Here is a 26,052-nt window from a genome sequence, read left to right as displayed (position 1 = left end):
AGTTCTGGGCGATGTGAAGGAGTTGTGATTATGGGAAGCATGCCATGAGGGTTTGAAATTATGTGGATGGAGAGTCGAGGGTGCTACGAGCATCTTTTCGGTGGGATTAAAAAAGATCCCCGGTGGACAGTTGACTATAGGACACAGGTACGTCAACAATTATATAATAATTGCATTAATTATCTGGTTTAAACTAAACAATTACGCCATTCTCTAATCCTGGGGTTATAGTCTAAAGCATCTCCAAATCTCCAATGATGGACACATATAAAGATTCTCTAATTACTTTCTTTCTTGTTTTTTTAGAAGAAACGACAAATGATGGACAGATATAAAGATTCTCTAATTACTTAATTAGCATGGCCGACAAGGTTCAAATGTGAAGGAGTGTAGAGTCGTGGTTTATTAAATTAGTATCCAAAATTACGGTGCTGAAACTAACGGTGCCGAGATTTGCCGATAGAGAGAAGGAGGAAGAAATCAGGCCTGCTTTCACCGACCAGGGCTGAAAGAAAGAGCAGAGAGGAGTGTTTTAGTAGTTGTATCACTAATCGCTGCAGAGAGGATTAAACTAGAAAGAAGTATGTGGAAACTTCGGTTTGGGAACGAGGGTGCAAATGATGCTTACTTGTTCAGCACAAACAACTTCCAGGGGAGGCAGACATGGGAGTTCGACGCAGAAGCCGGCACACCAGAAGAGCGGGCGGAAGTCGAAGAAGATCGGTTGACATTTTACAACAATCGTCACCGGGTCCAGGCTTGTAGTGACCTCCTCTGCCGAAATCAGGTGCTATATTATTCCTAGTTGCAACTCCATGAATACTTGAAATCATGTTATAATTTCTGTTTGTTTTTGTTATAATCAAGTTGTGGCACATATGGAAGGTAGACTCCAAATCCCGGACTCAAGCCCAATGAGGTCCTCATCTCACTCCCGGTCTCCCGCTGTCTCAATTAATCCCTAGATGGCTTGATTGGGTATCGTTGAAATTGTGAATGATAAGCTAGGTCCATGATTCACTATTAAGATAGTTAAATTAGTCTGGTTTATGAAAGTGTATACAGAAAAGGTGAAGTTCACCTCTACATAGCACGGAAGCTTGGTTGGACGACCGATTCCCGCTTCGGAAGCGGAAGCGGGAGCGGAAGCGCTCGGAAGCGCGATTCCGAAAAAGGTGGGTTTGGAAGCGCGGCGGAAGCGTTGGCTTCCAAATTGGAAGCGCGACGGAAGCGTTGGCTTCCAAATTGGAAGTGCGGCGGAAGCGTTGACTTCCAAATTGGAAGGGTGATTCATTCTCTACCTCTATTTCATCAATCGATGTCTTGAGACTCTTCTTGTCGTTTCATCTTCTTATTTATTTCGTTAAGCGGTTAAAGATGAATAACATCAATCAATCTAATATGTGTCAGAAATATGGGGAAAAGATATTAGGAAAATCTAGATGAGAGAGAGATGTATAGAGAAGACAGAGAGTTGTGGAGAGATATGAAAAAAAATTCCATATGAGAGAGAGAGACAGAGGGAAGACGAACCTTTTTTATATCAATTTCATCTAATAATGTCTCTTTGACTTGCACGTGCCCAACACATTCACACTATGTTGTACATTCTTTTGTTTGAATTTTGAAATGAAGCTTTAATAATGCTATAATCAAAGATAATCATGGGATAGAAAATAAGTCATTAATAGTTAACTAATTATTTTAATACTAGATAAAATAATTAAAAAATAAAATAAAAAAAAATAATATTTATATTATTCCGACGCTTCCAAAACGCACCCGCTTCCTTAATTTTTGGAAAAAAAACGCTTCCGCGTTTCCAAACGCTTCGCTTTTTCACGTACCCGCACCCGATTCCATGAACTTCACCTATCTCTTTCGATTCAATTTTGGTTGCTTTCATTACTGTTTGTATCGTATTTTGATAAATTACTGGTTGCTTTAATACCATATGAGGTCATATTTCATTACTGAAGGGTAATAACATATTTACAAGGGTTAGTTATTTATTATTGTGGGTTATTAGGGTTAGTAATTAATAATTTATTAATGTGGGTTATTGAGGATCAACAACATGATTACTGAGAGTCAATAATTTATTATTGTGTGTTATTATGGGTCAATAATTATTCTTAGTAGTAGTATCGGTGATTGAATTTGCAATTCTAGTACCTGATGACCAGATTTCTAATTCCGACCACTGTTGACTCGAAATTTATCACGGGTTACTGAGGGTCAGTAATTTATTCCAGCGATTGGAGTCAGGCGATGGTGATTGAAGTTCGATGATCGGAGCTCTGAGTCCGGCAAAGTGGTCTCTATCATCAACTATATCAAGTATTTAGATAGATGAAGGTAAAATAATCTAAAAAATATACAAGATCATAATTTTTCTACCCTTTGGTCAAATAGTTGTATATACCCTTAGAGTGAAGGGTCACATTTTGAATTTTATTATTCAAATGGTTAATAAAAGATCCAAAATTTGTATGAATTGATCTTCTTCTTTTTTGACTTGATTCGTATCCGTACAACGACTCTTTGAACTTGTAATACCCTAATCCAGTATTACGGACTACGTCTCTATCAAGATTATTGGTACAAAGAAAAGTAGACTTTTATCTAAAAAAAATGTGTATATCCTTGTTGAGTAATTATTCTGTGTACCCGCCACACCACATAGCACTGCTATGTGGTGTACCCAGCCAATCATATTACACCATGGTATAATGAACATGCACGCAGTAAAAATGATAAAAGTTTATTTACATATAAGAACCAATCAGAAACAATCACAATAAAAATGGATCAATAACAAAAATTGATCAATAACATTAAAGGGTACGCTACGTGGGATATGTAACGGGTATATATAATAATTTCTCATCCTTGCACAAAATTGAGTATTAGCCTCGAGTATTATGCGGTTCTGTGCAATTGAGCCTTTGATTGTACATGGATGTGTCCAATTTAGCTTGAGGGCTTATTGAGTGAATTTACTGTCTTTATTTACCAAATTACCAATAAATTGAATATACATTTGTAGCTTTTGGGAGAAAAAAAGTTCAAACAAACAATTCCCCAAGTAAAGGTGGAGGATGGTGAGGATTGTACGTATGAAAAGGCCACTATTGCATTCCGAAGGGCAGCTACCTTCTACTCTGCCTTGCAATCACCTCACGGGCATTGGCCTGCTGAAAATGCTGGTCCCATGTTTTACACTCCTCCCATGGTGAGTAAGCTCTGCATTTCCACTATATGCCTAGAACCTGTTTGATCAAACTCTCAATGGTCGATATTCTTAAGCTAGCTAGTTGGTAAACCAGAAAGATCAATAATGAGACTGATACTCGGATGCCATTAGATTTGATTACTACTCTTCACCTCTTTGTTTGTTTGTTTGAGGATGCAGGTCATCTCGCTCTATATTACGGGGCATCTTAGAAAGATGTTCTCAGCAGAGCATTATAAGGAGATACTTAGGTATATATACTGTCATCAGGTAAAGTACATAGAACTTAAATGTCTTTGTGAAATGTTCCACCAAGTGTGTTTGCATTTCTATATGGTATCGGTAGAGCTCGATCATGAGTTTAATTTATACATTGCAGAATGAGGATGGTGGGTGGGGATTACATATACAGGCTCCTAGTATGATGTTCTGTACAATTCTTAACTACATTTGTATGCGGCTACTTGGAGAAGGACCGGATGGTGGTTTAAACAACGCTTGTGCAAGAGCACGCAAGTGGATTCTTGATCATGGTGGTGCAACACATTCATCATCCTGGGGAAAGACTTATATGGCAGTAGGAAATTTCTCTAAACCAGTACAAATTAATATATAATTCTCACAAGGGTATCTGCTTAAAATCTAGCCAGAAAAAAAAAAGAAAAAAAAACGGATCTCTTGATGACTAAGAACCAATTAATGACTTATTGAGTCTCTCTCAGATCCTTAGTTTTGTTCCACTTAGATACTCGGCGTGTATGAGTGGGACGGATGTTACCCTATGCCCCCAGAAGTATGGATTTTCCCCTCTATGGTCCCTCTGCATCCAGGTTTGTCCAATATATATATATATATATATATATGCCGTTTCAGGTGCGGACGTCCTGATTTTGGAGATGACAGGCCGCAACGGCGTGGCGGACCAGCACAGCCGCACTACCCACCTCCCAACGATCCCGTCTATGCCGGCCGGAGCTCGATCGGCGATCCACGGCGGCCGGAATCTGCAAAAATCAAGTTTCTGGGCAGATTCCGGCGATTTCACGATTCCGGCCGCTGTGGGTCGCCGATCGAGCTCTGACCGGCACAGACGAGACCGCCGAGAGGTGGGGGGTGCGGTTGTCGTGGTCCGCCCCGCCGTTGCAGCCTGCCCCGTCGCCATAATCGGCGAATCCGTACCTTACATAAGGTACAGACGTCCGCACCTGAAAATTCTCCTATATATATATATATTTTTTTTTACTTTAACTTGGTAAGTGCTTCCAATTCATGTGCGTTAGATTATGTACCCTCCACCTTTATCTATTTAAATAGCTGCAAGAAACTAATCCTTTATATGTTGAGGAGAAAGGTTTCGAGTTGACACCCTAGCCCTGGAAGATGAGATATGTAGTTTTGTTGATCCATGTATTTAGTTTTATGTCGATCAGTAGCTCTCTAATTTTATATTTTCTATGCTCAGCAAATATGAACTGCTACGGCCGATTGGCTTATTTGCCTATGTCATACCTGTTTGGAAAAAGATTTGTTGGGCCTGTCACACCTCTGATTCTACAACTGAGAGAAGAAATGTACAATGAGCCATATAATGAAATTAAATGGGGCAACGTACGCCATCTCTGTGCAAAGGTGACCCCCTGTACTTTAATTCATAGTTCATAACTTCAAACCAAAATTAAAGGTTTGTAACGAGTCATTTTTCCCTATGCAGGAGGATAACTACTATCCAGGGGGGAAATTGCAGTGTTTGATGTGGGATACCCTTAACACAGTTTATGAGCCTATTCTTTCTTGCTGGCCCTTAAATAAGTTCAGAGAGAAGGGTCTTCAAAAAACTGTAGAACACATTCATTATGAAGGTGAAACTAGTAGATACATAACAATTGGAGTTGTAGCAAAGGTAGTTAAATATTAAATTAAAGGAAAGTTGGGAGACATTTTCTATATAACTAAAAACATATTTTCTTTGATTATGTTACACCAATTATTTTTACAGTCATTATTGATGCTTGCTTGTTGGATCGAAGATCCAAATGGAGAATCCTTTAGGAAGCATCTAGCAAGAATTGCAGATTACATATGGGTTGCAGAAGATGGAATAACTATGCAGGTCTGTGTAGCTATTTTCTACACTTTTAAAGCTCAGGCTAGCTTTCATTTGAACTTATTTCTTGGATGAAATGCTACTTTGACCACTAAAGAACATACTGTGATTGCAATTATTTTACATGTACACAGACCTTTGGTAGCCAGACGTGGGATACTAGTCTTTCTGTTCAAGCTTTACTTGCTGGAAATCTCACTGATGAACTCGAATCTGTACTTCAAAAAGCACACGAGTTCCTAAACAAATCTCAGGTGTCAATGCTTAGTGGGTCCTAAAAGCCTCCTCTTCTTGTTTTCCTTTAAATTTGAGCATCAAGCCTCTATCTTAATCTTCTGCATTCGGATGACTGGATATTTTTTGGCTTGTGACTCTCAAGGTTAGGGATAATCCTTCAGGTGACTTCTTAGCCCATTTCCGTCACATTTCCAAAGGTGGTTGGACTTTATCTGACCAAGATCATGGATGGTCAGTTTCTGATTGTACTGCAGAGAGTTTGAAGGTGACTTTTATCTGACTGTAATTTACTGGATTTGAGGACCAAGCCTTATCCGTTACAATCATATATTGCTTACTAGTTATGTGTGTTACACAGTGTTGCCTATTGTTATCAACGATGCCAACACAAGTTGTTGGTGAAGCAATTGAGTCTGAGCGCTTGTATGATGCTGTCAATCTCATACTTTCTCTACAGGTGAGGAGTAGATTGAATCATATATATTTCGAGTCTGTCTTGAACTGCAGCTACAGATTTAACTTAACAGTACTTAACTCAAGCAGCTAGCGCATTTGTAATTTTTTATCACTTGCTCTTTGTCACCATTAAACTATTTATAATTTGATTCAGAATCCAAATGGTGGTGTATCACCCTGGGATCCAACAGGAGCTCCACAATGGTTGGAGGTAAACCAAGAAAATAAGTATATTACTATATCAGCAAAGAATTTTAAAAGTACTGTGATTTTGGTGTGCTTCATACATTGACGTGCATATATATTCCTTGCGTCAGTGGTTCAATCCAATAGAATTTCTCGGGAACACTGTTATTGAATACGAGTAAACTTCTTCACCCAATATTTCATTCCTTACCTTATTTAGACATAACATTTTTAAAATTCTAAACTAATAGATATACAGGTATGTTGAGTGCACTTCATCTTCAATTGAAGCCTTAGCTTTATTCAGGAAGTTATACCCTGGACATAGAAAGGAAACAATCAATGATTTCATCACAAGTGCAGTACAGTTTATTGAAGACATGCAGACACCTGATGGCTCATGGTATTTTTGTTTTTGTTTTCCTTTGATCGATATATATGAGACATGTTTATGTACATACTATCTTGATTAAATAAAAGAAGTAAATTGACTAGTGTGACTGCTGTTACACAGGTATGGGACATGGGGAATCTGCTTCATCTATGCAACATGGTTTGCAATTCGAGGGCTGAAGGCTGCTGGCAGGACTTACAAAAACTGTGAGGCAATACGCAGAAGTGTTGAATTTTTGCTCAAAACACAGACAGATGATGGTGGTTGGGGAGAGAGCTATACGTCTTGTTCAAACAAGGTATTATTCTCTTTGTTTTTTTTATCTTCCCTTTTGCATGAATTTGTGGGGAGGTCTAAAAGATCTATGCCCAAAGTATTTTATAGCATTATATCCTGAACCCTGAAGGGTCCAAAGTTTAAATGTTGATCATTGGCCAAGGTAATGCATTCTATTCTCTCTTCAGGTATAGCAAAGTTATTCTGTGGATTTGTTATACAGGTCTATACACCTCTTGAAGGCGACCGATCAAATTTGGTGCAGACTGGAATGGGATTAATGGGATTAATTTCTGGTGGACAGGTTTGTAAAATATATAATGTGCTATGCAAATCCCCAGTATCGTAATTCACCCTGATAATTTCTTAATTTTGGTTTTGTTGGAAATAGGCGGAGAGAGACCTTACTCCCATTCACAGAGCTGCGACTCTTTTGATTAATTCTCAATTGGAAAATGGAGATTTCCCTCAACAGGTAACATTCTGTGTTTGGTTTTTGTATAATGTGGGATAGAGCTATCAAAGTTTACTAATAATTCCTCTCTTTATGCTTTTTACAGGAACTGATGGGGGTTTTTTATGTTACTTCCATGTTACACTATGCAGTATACAGGAATATATTCCCAATTTGGGCTCTTGCAGAATATCGCTCCCTCCACTCCGTCGCCACACATGTGTAAATGTGCATGTTCAAAAAACACTAATGAATTAGGATGTATTGAATCAAGGGGTAAACTATGAAATTTTATCAGATAAAAATTCGTTGCATGGTACTTAAGGAATAAGAGAATACCAAATGTACGTGCTTAAATACCACTGTTTTATCACTATTTCACCAATGGAACAAGAGAATACTCAATAAGCAAATTATTCTATCTCTATCGCACCAATAGAACAATAGAACTCATCATTTTCAGTTTTCTACTATTTCACCAACCTTAGTTGTAATAACCCACATTTTCAATTCGGATTTCTTGTAATTTCTCCAAAATTATTAGATGGTGATTTGAGTAAAATTGCATTTTATACCTTCGATTTAGTCATTGTTTGAAGTCGAATCGAATCCGAGAATCAAAAGCTTGAAAAACGATTAAGTCTTCAAGGGCTCAAGAGTTGACTTTTGACTCGTCATCTACCTCTGGAAACTTTCTTCACGAAAATCGTAGAGGTTGATGATATGAGTTTGTAAACACGCGACACGCGTAAATCGGACATTAAACAAAAATATTACGAATCAAAAACTATGTTGGGGCATTTTTAGAAGGAGCAAAAATAAGAGTAGAAAATAAGAAATCCTAAAACTAAAAAAATCAGACTTTTGAAACAAGCCGCGCCTCCCTTTCTCTCTCTTCCTTCTCTCTTCTCTCTTCATTTCACTGTTTTCTTCTTTGGCACGGTGCTCCACTGTCCAGCCACCATCGGTCCCAGTGGTGGTGCTCTGCCTCTTGCCGCCTAGTCGATGCGGCAACGTCGTAAAGCCGTGCAGCCTCGCCAGTGTTTCTCCTTATTCCGGCCACCATAGGTCGTGAAACCGGTCCCATCTGAACCTCCTCCGTCCCACTTTTTGATTGAGCCCAGATTCAGACATCGTCGGCAACCGTGTGAGGAGCAGTGACGCTCGCAAGGTCTGGCCAACGTGGACGACATGGTTGCGGCGTTGTCTCCGCCCAAAGTCACTCCCTTCCGACTGTTAGATCATAATTCGCATATGTTCTAATTCCCTAAAACAGGGAATTTACTTCTTTTATGTGCTTAATTTAATTTAAACTAATTCATTTCCATATTTTGTAGAATATCTTGACAAGAATAGAAAAACAACAAGTCCCAAAAATTTTCCGAGCACCACCACTTTTGGTGGTGCCATGCATTTTCCAGCTAATTTTATGGAGGAGCAAGGGAGGAGCAACACATTGTTCTATCACAACTAGATCACATCTTTTTAGTTGGGATTTAACTACACTAGTTTTCTCTCTTTCTCACAAAAACCATGACTCCCCATTGTCCAAAAATCCACACTTATATTACATGCAAAAATCTGATTTAATTTTGGGTATAATCATCACCTCTAGGTCCATCATTAACTAGCAATCCACCCACTTCTTCAATGTTCCTTCCTCTATCATTCACTTCCTCCATGATCACCCACTATCTTCCTTTATTACCCACTTCTTCTATGTTTCTTCTTTTATCATCCACTTCTTCCATGATCACCAAATTCCTTCCATGATCACCCACTTCTATATTATTCACTTTATTCCTTTAGCATCCACTTCCTTCTTTTATCACCCACTTCTTCCATGTTCCTTCCTCTATCATTCACTTCCTCCATGATCACCCACTTCCTTCCTTTATTACCCACTTCTTCTATGTTTCTTCTTTTATCATCCACTTCTTCCATGATCACCCACTTCTTCCTTTATCACCCCACTCACTACACAATTATCTCTCACTTTTCTCTATTTTTTCCACCACCATTCTCCTCTATAAAAACCTCCATCACCACCATCTCCAAACACACCATTTTCCACCACCAACCAAGAGAAAGAGAGGAAGATAACATTTCAATCTACCCATCTCATTCTAAAAACACCAAGTTTCATCACTTCATCATCCACTATTTTTCATACATTATCATCAATTAAGGAGGAAGAAGATGAGTCTAGCATCATTTGAGGATCTTCATCACCACCATGTCAGATCTCCATGAGTTCATCCACATCATCCTCAACTTGAGATTCACTAGTCATATCTCTACTATCTCTTTACTTTGATGTTCATAAACATGTTGAAGTTTGTGTATTTGGTTATGAGTGAGTAGTTAGTTTGTTGGGGCTAGGGTGAAAGCCCTAGCTAATCTTGTATGACATTGATATGAATATTTTGTTTGATGCACTTTTCATTAGCACTCTAATATGCTAGTTCAAAAGTTGAACATTCATGCTTAAACTTAATCAATTTGTGTATAATTGTTTGCCATGACATGATGAATGATTAAGGTTTGATTAACCTTAGTTGTTTGAAGCATGATAGCATATCACATGTGCATGTTAAACTACAATCACTTAGAGATAAGCATGGTTGGTTTGCATGATTTCTTCATCTCCAAACTTTATGCACTTAGGGTAATACATTTGATACTTAACCGGATTCATATGCATGACTTGAGTAGTTAAGTACTACACCCGAGAGGGGTTGCTTGATACCAATAAAAGAGATTGTCCATTGTCATACCCGAGAGAGATACATGGAGAGAAATTGGCTAGTTAGAGTGGCATCATTCAATTTAGTAGCATCATTGTTCACAAGAGAAGCTATAGGTGGAAACCTTAAGTCCTAACTTCCATCTATTTCATCACATCTAGTTTAACATATCATAGTTTACAATTTAAGTAGTTATTTAGTTTTTAGAAGTAATTCCACATCTCAAATAAATTTGAATCATTACACCATCTTGCATATATCCACCATGAATTTGGGTTTACTTGTAAGCCTTGATTTGTGACTTGTACATTTGCATATTCTTCTAGCATCCCTTAGGTTCTCCTAGCTAGAGAGGGTTTTACAATCCCTTGGGTACGACATCCCCTACTCATAATCCAACTACACTATAACTTGACCCTTATACTTGAGGGTGACCTTTGAGTCGACAAGTTTATGGCGCCGTTGCCAGGGATTGGAGTAAAATCTAATTCCTAACTCTGTTTGCCTTCAGGGAAGCTAGAATTTCACTTTGTAAATTTTTCTATTTTTCAGGTTTTTTTTTCCTAAAGCGATCGATCGATCGTTACCCTATTTCAGTTTTATTTTCTAATTTTGTGTGTCAACTTGTGTTCTTACCTTTACTTTGAATGGACATAGGTGTTTATGAATCTCATTGGTAAATAAAGTGAAGAACATCTATCTCCTCCAAGCACCCCAAGTGACGATCAAGATCTTATCGTTTTAGATAGTGAAGAGGAAAAAACTTATCTTGATAAGACCATCACTCTTATTTATAGAAGGAGACCAAGGGTTAAGGTTCCTTTGAAAATATGGTTGATGCACCAAGGTCATTGAAGTACTATACAGTTCCCACTTTCACAAATCATCCAAGTTGCATTGTCTTACCACCATGTGCTTATGCCTTCCATATCATGCCAAGCACTTTGCAACTTATACCGGCTTTTGATGGTGGTTTTGCCGGTGATCCATTCAAGCACATCAAGCTATTTAATGGAGTTTGCTCAACGGTCCAACTCAATGGTATTGATGAAGACAATCTTAGGCTAAGACCTTTTCCATTCTCAATGAAGAATACGGTTAAGGATTGGTTGTACAAGATTTTGGCGGCAAGTATCACCTTATGGGATGCGATGAATGCCACATTTCTCAAGAAGTAATTTCCACCACCCAAGAGCAATGCATTAAGGAACTCCCTCATGACTTACCAAGAGTTCCTATCGGAATTGTTTCATGAGTCTTTGGAGAGATTCAAGGACATGGAACAAAATTGTCCTAATCATGGTGTGAAAAGTGGTTTTTGGTGAGCACCTTTTATAATGGGTCAAGTCAAGAGACTAAAAGAATAATTGACAATGTTTGTCAATGGAGCTTCATGGAGAAGAATGAGATTGAAGCTGAAAGCATTTTTGACTCACTAGCAGAGACATCACAACTCTATCAAATTCAAAGTGATAGGAGGCCGGTGAAGGAAGTCAATGTGATTTTGAAAGATCAACAAAGAAAGATCTTATGAGATGGAGCAACCCAACACTCAAATACAAATTGAGTTGAAGAGGATTAAAGCCAACATGAACAGAAGCTAGATTTGATTATCAATACTCAAGGAAATAGAGAGCATCTCCGACCTATGTCAAGCAAGATGGTTGAGCAAGTTTGCTTAATTTGTGAAAGTGACCAACATGAGACAATGCTTTGTCCAAATGAAGGTGTATATCAAGTTAACATGGAGCAATGCAACCAAGTTGGTTTCCAACCCAAACCAAGGAATGATCTTTATAGCAACACTTATAATCCCTGATGGAGAAACCACCCTAACTTTGGGTGGGGAGGCAATCAAAATCGAGACCAAGGATTTGTGAATCGTGAGCAAGGCCAAGGTTTCCAAAGGCCTAGTGGTAACTATCAAGGTGCAAGCTCCTCCAACTACAACAATCAATTCCAAAGGGCTCCCTTTCAACCTCAACCTCAAGCACAACCTATAGCTCCACCTTAAGATCTATTGAAGAAGCCAAGTGTTGAAGACTTGTTGATGAGTTTTATTGTGGAGAACAAGGGTAACCAAGCCAAGTAAGATGAGAAGATCAATGTCCTTCAACAAGGCATGAGCAAACTAGAGGTACAAATGAGGCAACTAGCTAATGAGTTATCTCAAAAGAAGCAATGAGTGTTTCCAAGCCTAGTGGAAAACAATCCAAGGCATGAAGTCAAGTCAATTACTACTTTGAGAAGTGGAAGACAAGTTGAGAACAATGTGTACATGCTTACCAATGAGGAAGTGGTGTCTCTAAGGGAGCCACCGGGTTTCAAAAGAAGTAAGAAAGGCCAAGCAAATGAGTTGTCTCATGGAGAAGTCATTTTGGGATTTAATGAGGGTGAAGAAGAAACTATGCATGAGAAGATGAAGGTCTTTGACAAAGATAAGCCTATGGGTTTGAGAGTAGCTTTGGGAGATGATGAAGAAGCCTTGAAGAACAAATTTAATTCCAATGCCGAAAGCAAAGACAAAGAAGCCTCTACATCTATTTCAACCGAAAGGCCATTCAAAAGAAGTATCACTTTCAATACTCCTTTGAAGATAATTCAAGAGAAAGAAGTCCCCCTTCCTTACCCTCAATTGCAAATAAATGAGAGATTGAAGCAAATAAATGATACTGTGAAGAAAAAGTTTCTTGAATTATTTAGGAAGGTGGAGATCAACATCCCTCAAGTTAGTGCCATTTTGCAAAGGAAGCTTCCAACAAAGTTGAAAGATCCGGGTTCATTCACGGTTCCATGCAAGATAGGTAACACTTACTTTGATAGAGCTTTGATGGATTTGGGTGCTAGTATTAACTTGATGCCTTATAGTGTTTATAAGTCTCTTGAAATTGGTGATATCCGCCTCATTGATATCACCTTACAAATGGCGGATATGAGTCTTACTTACCTAAGAGGGATTGTGGAAGATGTTCTTGTGAAGGTTGAAAAATTGATTCTACCGGCAGACTTTATCATTCTAGATACAGATGATGCTCCGCTTCATGAAAATGAGTTGCCTATCATTTTTGGAAGAGCATTTATGGCAACCGCCGATACTAAGATTGACGTGAAGGAAGGCTTGATGACTATGACGGTTCATGAAACTACCATTGCCTTTAGAATCTTTGAAGCAATGAGCAAGCCATCACATGCCTATGATTATTTCTGGATTGATGTTTTGGATGGTGTTGACAAGATGGTGGAGAAAACTTTCATTGAAAATGCTTATCAAGATCCATTGGAAACATGTTTGCATCATAATGGAATGAAGTTCAATGAGGAGGCTACCAAAGAGAATGAGCTTGCACTAGAAGCTTTAAGGCCATACACTCTACATTTGGAACCGAAAGTTGTGGTACTCCTTAAAAACCCTACTCTTTTACCTCCTTCTATTAAATGTCCCCCTACACTTTAAATGAAACTTCTTCCTTCCAATTTAAAATATGCTTTTATTGGTGAAACTCGCAAGTTGCCCGTAAGTATCTCTTCATGTTTTAGTGATTTGCAAGAACAAAAACTACTTAAGGTGTTGAATGATCACAAGGAGGCCATTGGATGGACTATTGCCGATATAGGTATGTCTTTGCAAAGTATTTGTATGCACAAGATCCTTCTTGAAGATGACTCAAAGCCAAGGAGGGATCCACAAAGGAGGCTCAATCCTCCAATGCAAAAAGTAGTAAAGAAGGAAGTCATGAAGCTACTTGATGTTGGTGTTATCTACCCCATTTCCGATTCCAAATGGGTATCACCTGTTCAAGTGGTTCCAAAGAAGAGTGGTATGATGGTTGTTGCTAATGATAAGGGAGATCTTATCCCTCAAAGAGTAGTAAATGAGTGGAAAGTGTGCATAGACTACCGGAAGCTCAATAGTGTCACAAGGAAGGATCACTTTCCATTGTCATTCATTGATCAAATGCTAAAGACTTGCCGGTCATGAGTATTATTGCTTTCTTGATAGGCATAGTGGTTATAATCAAATCCCCATTGACCCATAAGACCAAGACAATACCACATTCACTTGTCCATATGGCACATTTGCCTATAGAAGAATGTCATTTGGTTTGTGCAATGCACCGACAACTTTCCAAAGGTGCATGATCTCAATTTTCAGTGAGATGGTGGAGAAGTCCATTGAAGTGTTCATGGATGACTTTAGTGTGTTTGGGGACTCATTTGATCAATGCTTACATCACTTAAAACTTGTGCTTCAAAGGTGTGAAGATAGCAACCTAGTCTTAAATTGGGAGAAGTGCCACTTCATGGTGCAAGAGGAAATTGTTCTTGGGCATGTGGTTAGTGCAAGGGGAATTGAAGTTGATAAGGCCAAAGTGGAGCTTATTTCTAAGTTACTACCTCCACACAATGTTAAAGCAATTAGAAGCTTTCTTGGACATGCTGGATTCTATCGAAGATTCATAAAGGATTTCTCCAAGATTTCCAAGCCCCTTTGTGATTTTCTAGTCAAGGATGCTCCTTTCGTATTTGATGAACATTGTTTGAAAGCGTTTGAAACAATCAAGACAATGCTCACTCAAGCTCCTATCATGATTGCACCGGATTGGTCTCTACCTTTTGAGTTAATGTGTGATGCTTCAGATTATGCTATGGGAGCGGTTTTGGCTCAAAAGAGAGAAATAGTACTTCATGCTATTTACTATGCTAGTCGTACTTTGAATGATGCATAAGTTAACTACACCACAACGGAGAATGAACTTCTTGCAATTATCTTTGCTCTTGAGAAGTTTAGAAGCTATTTGCTTGGAACCAAAGTTGTTGTGCATACCGATCATAGTGCTTTGAAATATCTCTTGTTAAAGAAGGAGGCTAAGCTAAGGTTGATACAGTAGATCTTGTTGCTGCAAGAGTTTGATATCAAGATCAAGGATAAGTCGGGCAAAGAAAACCAAGTGACAAATCATTTGTCAAGGTTGGTGGAGGGAGGTGATGATTCATCTATTCTTTTGAGTGACACATTTCCAGATGAACAATTGTTCAACATCAATGTCAATGAGTTTTCATGGTATGCTAATTTGGTAAATTATCTTGCAAGTGAGGGGAAATGAATCCCAAGTGAGCTTGATTATCAAGGAAGAAAAAAGTTTTTCAATGAAATATGTAAATACGTGTGTGATGACCCACACTTATTCAAGTTTGGCAAGGATCAAATATTGAGAAAATGCATAGCTCAAGAGAAGGTTCCTAATATCCTTGCCCATTGTCATACCCTTGCTTGTGGAGGTCATTTGGGGGGGGGGGGAAAGACAACATTTAAGGTATTAAGTCGTAGTTGTGAGTACTTGTGATAGATGTCAAATAAGCGGTAACATCTTTTTAAGGAATCAAAAGCCTCTTACCAACTCCATGGAAGTAGAGATTTTTTTATTACTGAGGAATTGATTTCATGAGACCATTCCCAAGTTCGTATGACAACCAATACATTCTTGTGACCGTTGATTATGTGTCTAAGTGGATAGAAGCCATTCCAAGTCCCAAGAATGATCACATTGTTGTACTCAAGTTTCTCAAGGAGCATATCTTTCAAAGATATGACACTCCAAGAGCCATCATAAGTGATGGACGATCCCACTTCATCAACAAGCATTTTGAAGCTCTATGCAAGAAGTATGACATTAAGCACAAAGTTGGCACTCCTTACCATCCACAAACAAGTGGCCAAGTTGAAATCTCAAACTGGGAGATCAAGAGCATTTTAGAGAAGGTTGTGGGAAGTACAAGAAAAGGTTGGAGCACTAAGCTTGGAGACGCACTATGGGCTTACCAGACTGCATACAAGACTCCAATTGGTATGTCACATTACCGGTTGGTTTATGGAAAAACATGTCATTTGCCGGTGAAATTAGAGCATAAAGCACTTTGGGCTATTAAGAAGCTTAATTTCGATCTTGCTAAGGCGGGAGAGAAGAGGATGCTTGATCTTTGTGAGCTTGAGGAAATTAAAATGGAAGCATACGAGAATGCTAAGTTGTACAAGGAGAGAAGCAAGCTTTACCATGATAAGAAGTTGGTGAAGAAGGAATTCCATGAGGGTCAACTTGTTCTTCTTGGCTCAAATTGTTTCCCGGAAATCTTAGATCAAGGTGGAGTGGTATTTTTGAAGTTGTGCAAGTATTTCCCCATAGTGCTATAGAAATCAAGAATACAAGAGATGAAAGTACTTTCAAGGTCAATAACCACCGGTTGAAGCCACATTTGCTACCAAGTGTGGGAAATGAAGAGGATGTCATTTGCTTTGTGGATGCTCCTCTTGCTGCTCTTCATTGATTTGGAGAGTCAATGGACTGGAAAGAAGTCCTTAAAATAAAAGCTATACTTGTAGGTAGCCATGTTTTTGATGCAAGGAAGGAGAATGACAATTATTTTGGAGCAACACAAATTGTGACAGTCCTTAATCGCAAGGCCTTGCCCTTGTATATTGTTGATTTGAAGTGTTTATGGTGAAGTTCATGGTCTTCAAGGGGAAGTTTATCTTAACCATTTTCTTGTGTTTGTCATTTTGTTCATATTATTTATTTGTAGTTTAAAATTTGAGTTAAAACTAATAAAACGATCAATCGCTTCTTTGAAACGATCGATCGCCCAAAAAAAAAACTTTTTTTTGCAGTTATTTCTTTTCCATTTTGGATTTATTTTGTAACCCCTAATGCCTTTAGGGTGAGACTTCATTGTAGTTGTACCTCCATGTTGCTTAGCCATTTCTTTTCCAATTTTAATGGCTAAGTATTTACTCATTCACTTTGATAATTGTAATGCATGTTGGTATGATTATTTCCTAACCTCCTTTGCTTCTAATAACGTTTGATGATTGTGACATTTTGAGGAGACAATTTTGCTCAATGGTGATGCTTGGACCTAGTGGAGTAGATAGCAAGGACATTGTCTTGTTGGTTTTACATGTTGGTAACTTGGTGCTTAGCATGAATATGGTCTTCAGGAGGGGGGGATTTCTAACTTTACTCTTGTTAATGTTTTTCATTTTAGTAATTATATTGTTTTAGTAATTAGTTTGTGTTTTTCCCACATACTTGAACTTCTCATTGAATTTTCTTTCAAAATAATATTTTCAACATTGAGGACAATGTTAAGTTCAAGTGTGGCGGGAATGTGTGTAAGTGTCTATTGTTCAAAAAAAATGTTTTTTGTTTTAGTTTTCAATTGTTAGTACTATTTTGTTTCTTTTAGGTTCTTTCTAACTCCAATAATGAAATTTGAGCTTGATTTAAATGTGGGCTAGAAACCATGTTTGGGTTTTATGAGCTCTAATTTTTCAAAATATCATTATGAATCAAGTGTTTGTTTTACTTTATGCATATAGTCATTTCAAGGTATTGAATATAAGAAGCATTGCAAGACTTGTGTGAGCTATTACATGTCATATTGTGAGTACTTGAGCCTTATTGAAGTGCATGCATAGTTCCATGCACTACTTCATTCATGTGTGAACATCTCATTGTTTTGCATCTCTAGAACTTGCTCTATATATTTCAAAGCTCTTTGTCACAATTTTGCGTCTTAGAATTGAACTAGGCAATTAGGAATGCACCATGGCCAAATGAGTATGTCCGAAAATATTGAATATCCTTAGATTTCCATTTTGAGTTTTTATATACTTAGCCTTTCATTTCCTTACACCATAAATGCCTACTCCTTTAGCTTAAACACTTATCCTCCCGTTTCAAGTTTACTTAGTGAGCAATACAAGATTGTTTATGTCATGATGTTTTAAAGAACAAGTTTGGGGGTACTCGGAAAAAAAGAAGTGTAGAGGTGTACCTTATAGCCTGTACAACAATTCTATTGTTCTTGTTCTTTTTTGTAGTTAAAAAAAAGTAAAAAAAAGAAAAATAAAAAAGTCATTTACATTTGATTATGTAATTTTGTTTAAGTTTGGGAAAGTGATTTGAGGAATTGAAACTTGTTGGGCATATTTGGTTCTTAAGTTCGAAATCTCAAAAGAATTGTTGCTCACTAAGTTGCTTGAAATTTGTGATTCTATTCTATTTATTTTTTTAGCTTCTCACCTAAGCCTCATTACATCCAATAAAAGTTTTTTTCATCCAAGATTAAAGAGCAAGTATATGGCGGTATTGCATGAGATTGTTTTGAGTGTATTGTAGTTAACCCTTAAACACTTGTGTGGAAAAATAGAGTGTATACCTTGTGAGTTTATGGTTAACACGGTTAGACATGCATTCTTAATCTTCGTACATTGAAATGACAAACTAGAGACATGTTATACATTTCAAAACACAAGTTTTTCATCCATGATCCATGAAGTTTTGAAGCCTACCTTGATTTCCATGCGTATCACTATTTTGCTCTTTCAGGAAATTGTTTGAAGGATTAAATTGTTTTCATTGTTGTTATGTCAGATTCGGGTTAGTTTGCTTGAGGACAAGCGAAGTTCAAGTTTGCTTAATTTATTATAATACCGTAAAACATGGAATTTACTTCTTCTATGTGCTTAATTTAATTTAGACTAATTCATTTCCATGTTTTATAGAATATCTTGACAAGAATATAAAAATGACAAGTCCCAATAATTTTCCGAGCACCACCACTTTTAGTGGTGCCAGTGGTGGTGCCATGCATTTTCCGGCTAATTTTATGGATGCGCAAGGGAAGAGCAACACATTGTTCTATCAGAACTAGATCCAATCTTTTTAGTTGAGATTTACTACACCACTTTTCTCTCTTTCTCACAAAAATCATGGCTCCTTATTGTCCAAAAATCCACACTTATATTACATGCAAAAATCTGATTTAATTTTGGGTATAATCATCACCTCTAGGTCCATCATTACCTAGCCATCCACTCACTTCTCCCATGTTCCTTCCTTTATCATCCACTTCCTCCATGATCACTCACTTCCTTCCATGATCACCCACTTTTTTATCACCCACTTCTTCTATGTTTCTTCCTTTATCATCTATTTCCTTAGGTGGAAACCTTAAGTCCTAACTTTCATCTATTTCATCACGTCTAGTTTAACATAGCCTAGTTGAGGTCGATTGGTTTTGAGGAGGTTGGAGTGTCATCGTGTGGGGCCCATGCGCAGCCGCTTGAGGTGGCGTATAATATACCTGAAATTTATAATTATTTTATAATTATTGTTCGGAGATATTTAAATTTGTGGTAATCCGATTATATAGTACGAGGGAGGAAACGAAAGTGTTCGAGCGATTTTTACTCGGAAACGTTACTGTTAGGGGTCAAGAGTTGACTTTTTATCCATTTAGAATATCAGAAAACCTCCTTCACGAAAGTCGTAGAGTTCGTTAATACGAATTTTTAGACGCGTGACACGCTTTAATCGAATGTCGTATGTGAAAGTTGTTAGTAACGGAAGTTTGGTTCCCGATTTTTGAAACAGTATAAAAGAAAGAGAGGAGATTAAAAATCATAAAATCAGTTTTTTTTTCCAAAATCTACTCGGTTACTGTTCACGCGATTTTCCCTCTTTGTGCCGAATCTTTCTCCAGCCATATCTCCGTCGTCCGGTGACGGAATTGAGTGAGACCGGTGCCGTTGGAACCGTCTCTTCGTCCCCTACCGATCTGGGTTAGTGTTTGGGAGAGATTCGAGCTGTTGAAGCTCAGAAATGAAGAAACAATATGACTGTTCCGTTTGAAGAAGTGAGGTGAACTCCCACCTCTGGCAACCAATCAAGCTGATTCTTCTTGTGTTTTGAAGCTTGTAGGATGTATATGAAACATCTAAAATAGTTTTATCTATTTCGAAACACACAAGGAGAATCGATGATTTCTTTTTCTAGGGTCTGTGAATAGTACCGATTTTATGTTCTTCGTCGATTGGACTGTTTAGGCTTGGATTTAGACTTTGTTGTTAACTAGAAAGTTGTTGGAAATGTTGTTTAGATTGTGGTGGTAAATTTTGGTGATCATTGGTGGTCACTGGAACAGTGGTAGTGCCTCCACTGTTGGAGGCGGGTGGCCGTGTGTTGGGTCATGTGTCAGATTGATGGTTTACTCCATTGTGATGTATTCGTCGATACGAGCGTTTACATATGTCATTTTCATGTGTTAGGTTAATTCTTGAGTAAGTTAGTTGTTGTTAAAGGTTTGGCGATTCTAGGTTGAATTGTTGTTGTCATGTCTGAAGTGTTAATGACTTGCAACCTTGATATGAATTAGGCACTTGTTGTTTGGTTATGGAGTGATTGTGGTAGCTAGTACCTTCCTTATTTTGAGTAGAAGATACAGTGGGAGCTAAGGTGAGTAAACCTCACAATGATCATCATGATCGAAGTAGTGTTATAATTATTGAATTTAGTTTGAGTTGTTAACATAGTCATTACATCACTAACTTATAAAAATTGTTCTAAAAATATGTTTTGGTTTAAATTACGTGAATTTGACCGTCTATGGTTCATGAGTAAGTGAAACGATATTTTAATAAATGATTTTAAAAGGTTTTAGTGAACGTGAGTAAATCTCACTATGACAAGTCTACCTTTGGCGGTGACTCATATTTTACGATTTCTTAAAAAGAGTGAGCTGTGACATCTATATAATATAGTGGGTTGTGTATGTGTATGAAAATGGCAAATACGATACATATATATGAGTTGATGTATTATATAATGTTACAGTGTTTATTTAAATTATGAGATTGTATTGTTTTCAATTAATTGTGGCTGATGGAAATAGAAGGGAGATAATGTACCTCCCGGTATAATAGATTATTGGAGTGTCTATATATATATATATATATATATATTGTTGTGCAAGAGTCACTTAGATGTAGTACAATAACATGTGTGAATTATTATATTGTACGTGGTTTTAACATTGAGTCTTGTTAAAATGTTTTCTGGTCTTCAGACGTTATTGGCATTAAATCGGAACCAAGCCTTGGCTGGATGTTGGCTACGATCAGTTAGAGCTCTAGTCTGTCTGCCGATGTACTGCATGAGAGGTAACAAATGGGTTGTCTGGGTGTCATGAGTACACCTGCAGAACTATCTCATACACCATTGAATTGGTGCACTGAGATTGTAAACACAAACCCGGTAAGGTTTGCAGCTCGTATGAGTAAACCAACATTATAACATACATCACATACAATGGAAATATAACAGATTACATGTAATGACAAGTGTACTCATGAGACACTGGATAGCCCATCTGGTTTTCCAATATTATTTAAAAACATGGGTACTCATGAGACCCAGGTCCCCATTTATTACCCCTCATGCAGTACGCCGGCAGACACTGGGCAACCCATCTATTACCCAATATCATTTTAAAACATGGGTATTAGCATATTCGGAGGGCTTACTCTGATGATTGGTGAAAATTTCTTTCTTCTGTTTGTGGCGAGGATTGAGTGAATTTACATTTCCATTTGTTATAATATTTGAGGTATAAACTGGTTATGTATTATTCAAGTCGATTGAGTCATACTATGAACTCAGTTTCGATACACTATTACTATAAGATGATTTAAATATATTTGAGATTGTTTTATAGTTTTCATGACTTGGAATTCAAATTTTTATCATTTGAATTTTCGGAATTGTGACACGGTGCGTCTGGCCTTGTTTAGAATAATGGTTTACTCTATTGTGTCATACTCGTCAATACGAGCGTGTGTATATATGATTTGTATATGTTTGAATTAAATTTGATTGAATTGTTGTTGTTGGAAAAGTTTGGTTACTCTCGGTTTGAATGATGAAGGTGTGAGTTTGACATTGGTGTAGTGATGCTAGGGTGCGGGCTCTCCGGCGATCTTGATAGATCAAGGAGAAAGGATTGTCGCTTCGGCAATCTTTGGGTTAAGAGTTAAGAGTTGAGATTTAGGTTCAAGTAGTGTGTTATTGCTTTGGTTAGTTGCTAGTGTCAATTTGTCACTTAGGTGATTGAGTGAAAGCATAGTACTTGCATTGGATATTGAAGGCTAGCAGGAGTAAGAGGTGAGTAAACCTCACTTGATGCAAATTTACATTGTGATATTAATATGTCCATATTTCACTAACTTGTAAAATTGTTTTATTCAAATATGTATTTTGTTTTTAAATTACATGAACTTGATCGTCTACGGTTCATGGGTAAGTAAAATAATATTTTGAAATAAAAGAATTTTTGTTTAAAAGGTTTGGTGAGTAGGGACTTTGGTTAATGATTGAGAATAAAAACGGATTATGCATGTTGATGTTGATATAGTATGGTTGATTTGCGTATGTATATTAAATGGTAAGGATAAATATACAAGTATACATCGCTATTTTATATTGTGGAATGATCATGTCATTGATGTAGAAATTTTAAGTTATTGAGATGGTTGATATAATGTAGTTGACTTATATATGCGTATTAATGGTAATAATAATATGCTTAAATAAGTTGCTAAATTGTATTGTATTATGTCATGTGCCATAGATATGGAATTTCTACGTTGGTTATTATGATGGTTAATATAATATGGCTTATTTATATGTGTATTTAATGGTAATAATAATATACATATATAAGTTTGCTATGTCATATTGTGTCATGTTCATGTTGTGGTGGAGTTGTGTGATATGTGATGCTAGTGATTTTGAAGAGTGAGTAAAACTTTTATAAAACTTCATCGGCGATCCACGGCGGTCGGAATCTGCCCAGAAAACTTGATTTTGCATATTTCAGCCACCGTTGGTCGCCGATTGAGCTCCGACTGGCACAGAATGGATCGCTGGAAAGTGGGTAATGCAGCTGTGCTTGTCCGCCCCGCCATTGGGGCATGTCTTGGCCGGAATCTGAACGTCCGCACATGATCACCATACTATAATATTATGCAATAAAGAGAGCCAAAGACGGGGTTTGGCTGTTGTGCAGCGCTGTATACCATACATACCGAATCAGACGGTGGATAGAGTGTGTCTTTAAATGCACGTTGGGTCTGTGGTGTGTATGAACGGTAGATTAGGAGCGTTGCACACATAGAGCGTTGCACCATAGAATTTTCTGCCTTCTGATATTTTTAATTTGACCGTGGTTAGTTTTTAAAAAAAAGACATCGACGTATGTTGATCTTGTTTGAGAAGCACTATGTCGCGGTGACGTCTTTGATGAAAGAGGTAAGCTTGACTTCAAACCCGCGGTCAAAATAAGCCCCTCAGCTCTCGTGGTAGCCTCGATGGTGAAAGGCCAGGGTCGCCCGGCCATCGGACTGATTGGGGACTGAAGGGCCGCAACGAGCTCCTGCAGTTTCCAACGTTTCCATTTTGGGTTCGGGGGTATGATTGTGGGTTTGAACTGAACATAATTAGGACTTATTTTCTCTTTTTCCTGACTTGTTTTGTGCTAGGTTTCGTACTGAGCCTTGCTTTTAATTTTCAGCATGAAAAGACCACAACACTTCTACGTACCAATGCACTGAATAATAGTGATTAATTTGACAAGATATCAGGCTTAGCAGAGGAAATAGAGCCCAAACATACTACCATATTAAATTTCCAGCGTATACTCTACATAAGTCTCCTTCCAAGTAATTAATTAATTAAAGTCGTCGAATTGTTGTTCTATTGGGACTGCTTAAAAGTGTAAACCTTGTGCTTGTTGAGGAGCTTCTCCCTGTGCTCTGCAACATCAACATCTTCAAAGTGATCCTCTGGAATCCAGTTCCCCGTCTTTGGGTCTCTCATCCAAAACACCTGCGTCTTCTCCTCATCTTCCGCAACGGCTCGACCGCTGGTACCGGATGTTTCAGTTGTCGCCATCCTCCTCATTGTTGACACTGCCGGCTGCACTCTTTCAGTAATAGTACTCTCTGCAGCTACCTTATACCATCTCCTGCTGCATTAATAAAACTGTCGATATTAGCATTCTTATTGTATTGATTAACTCTTATATATAAAAGAACGACACCAAATGATTACTAACCTGAAAAGGAGAAACGAGTTCATGGTTCCCATGGGAACCTTAGCCATTATAAAAAGATCTAATCGATCGATTCCTTAATCGTGCGAGTTAATTTCAAGATGTGAACGTGTTTTTAGTTGTAAAGGGTTTAGTAAGGATATCTCAGATTTATGAAGAAGCTGTTTATTTATAGGCTTAGCTAGTTGGTACTTTTTGGACGTTTGGGAATCCTAATCACAAAGGAATTTTTTTGCTAGTTGGGATCCAGATGATTTCCTACTTTATTTGATGTAATATATATTCTGCCTTTTAATGACATCTAAATTACTAATTAGTTCTACAGTATTTTCTTGTACCGAAAGAAAAATAATTCTCTTTTGATTAGTAAATCAGTGCCCGACCTAGTCTGTCATTGGTAGATCCATCTTCACTGATTTCTTGGATTGCAAGCTAGTATCTCTTGAGATACATCATATACTAGTGCTACATATGTCAAGTTTAATAATTTTCATAGTTATGCTGTGATTAACTTCTAACTAGATGAACTTGTCAATAGATCAGTCTATATAATTGGATGACAGAGGAACGACGATATTCTGAACAACAGGACCAAAACATACATTTGCCAGCCAATTATTTCGAATCAACTGCAGAAGCTAGTGATTCTCAGTGCAATAATTGAGCAACATATAAAAGAGAAATTCGAAGATGCATGGCCATCCAGATCATCTTCCTTTTTTTTTTTTACAAATTATAAAAATTGTACCATTTCCTAACTTATATTAAAAAAAAGTCACTACTTATGAATTAATTATATAAAAATCATCACATTTAAGTGAAAATTATATAAAAGGTCACCAAAAATAGAAAACATTCACTTTAAAAATATTTTATGGACTATTTTGCATTTTCTTACTCTTTTCATTCTTTTTTTCCTTCTTTTTCTAATTTCGGCTATAACTTTCTCGTCCGGCGATAGATTTTGACGAAATTGGTACCGATAGAAAGATCTTGCTCCCCTCTTTCATTTGATATACTACCCACTCTGAATCGACCAACCGTACAAGACGCAACAACTATCACAAAGGGTTGCCGCTATCAATGGCGGTGCTTCAAGCAATTCCGGCGAAACCGAAGCTCAATGTTTCCTAATTCCTGCTATTCTCTTCATTCTGAGCATATTTATACCAATCTCATTTGAATTTTAACAAAATTTAACATATTTCCACATTTCCTCTCGGCCTGTCACAGCTCCTGTCACAGACGCTGTCACAGACACTGTCACACCTACTGTCACACCTACTATCACAACTGCTGTCACACTATCTATTTACACACACTGTCACAACCTCTGTCACACTACCTGTTAGAACCACTATCACACTACCTATTACACTAATTGTCACACCCACTGTCACAGAAGTTGTCACACTATCTATTTACACTAACAGTCACACCCACTGTCATACCAATCTCATTTGAATTTTAACAAAATTTCACATATTTCCACATTTCTTCTCGGCATGTCACAGCTTCTGTCACAAACGCTATCACAGACACTGTCACAACTACTGTCACAACCGCTATCACACTATCTATTTACACTCATTGTCACAACCTCTGTCACAACCACTATCACACTACCTATTACACTAATTTTCACACCTCCTGTCACACCTCCTATCACACCCACTGTTACAGAACCTGTCACACTATCTATTTACACTAATGGTCACACCCACTGTCATACTTACTGTCACAACCACTGTCACACACATTGCTCTCTCCAATCGACTCTGGCTGCTCTCTCCAAGAATCTCGAGGACCTCGTCCTCCGATGTTGAGCGCTTCCAACATGTATCAAATGTGATGTCACACTCCCAACCACACTACCTATCACACTAATTATATGTCTGTCACACGGCCTGTCACACTACCTATCACACAAATATTCATTTGTGACAGGTAGTGTGATAGGTGGTGTGACTCTCATTGTGAAAAATCGATGTGACTGCTATGTTGAATTTGTGTCAG

At 37.7% G+C, this 26,052-nt stretch overlaps 2 protein-coding genes across 2 annotated transcripts; both read left to right on the top strand.

Moving 5' to 3' along the window:
- Positions 1-410: 410 nt before the first annotated feature.
- Positions 411-7,765, top strand: LOC126800559 (beta-amyrin synthase 1-like). Its single transcript, XM_050527941.1, has 18 exons — positions 411-787; positions 3,050-3,235; positions 3,416-3,505; positions 3,615-3,812; positions 3,981-4,065; positions 4,698-4,864; positions 4,947-5,135; positions 5,232-5,345; positions 5,474-5,593; positions 5,719-5,841; positions 5,935-6,033; positions 6,187-6,243; positions 6,350-6,396; positions 6,478-6,621; positions 6,733-6,910; positions 7,112-7,192; positions 7,280-7,363; positions 7,449-7,765. The coding sequence occupies exons 1-18, from the start codon at positions 584-586 to the stop codon at positions 7,566-7,568; spliced, it is 2,286 nt and encodes a 761-aa protein (XP_050383898.1). The 5' UTR covers positions 411-583; the 3' UTR covers positions 7,569-7,765.
- A 4,602-nt stretch (positions 7,766-12,367) lies between these two features.
- On the top strand, positions 12,368-13,543 carry LOC126797201 (uncharacterized). Its single transcript, XM_050523867.1, has one exon. It carries the CDS (start codon positions 12,368-12,370, stop codon positions 13,541-13,543), a length of 1,176 nt encoding a protein of 391 aa, XP_050379824.1.
- The last annotated feature ends 12,509 nt before the right edge of the window (positions 13,544-26,052 follow it).

The sequence above is a fragment of the Argentina anserina genome, chromosome 6, assembly GCF_933775445.1.
Source record: "Argentina anserina chromosome 6, drPotAnse1.1, whole genome shotgun sequence".
Classification (NCBI taxonomy): domain Eukaryota; kingdom Viridiplantae; phylum Streptophyta; class Magnoliopsida; order Rosales; family Rosaceae; genus Argentina; species Argentina anserina.
The sequence above is the reverse complement of the archived record's forward strand: the minus strand, read 5'-3'. Positions and strand labels throughout refer to the sequence as shown.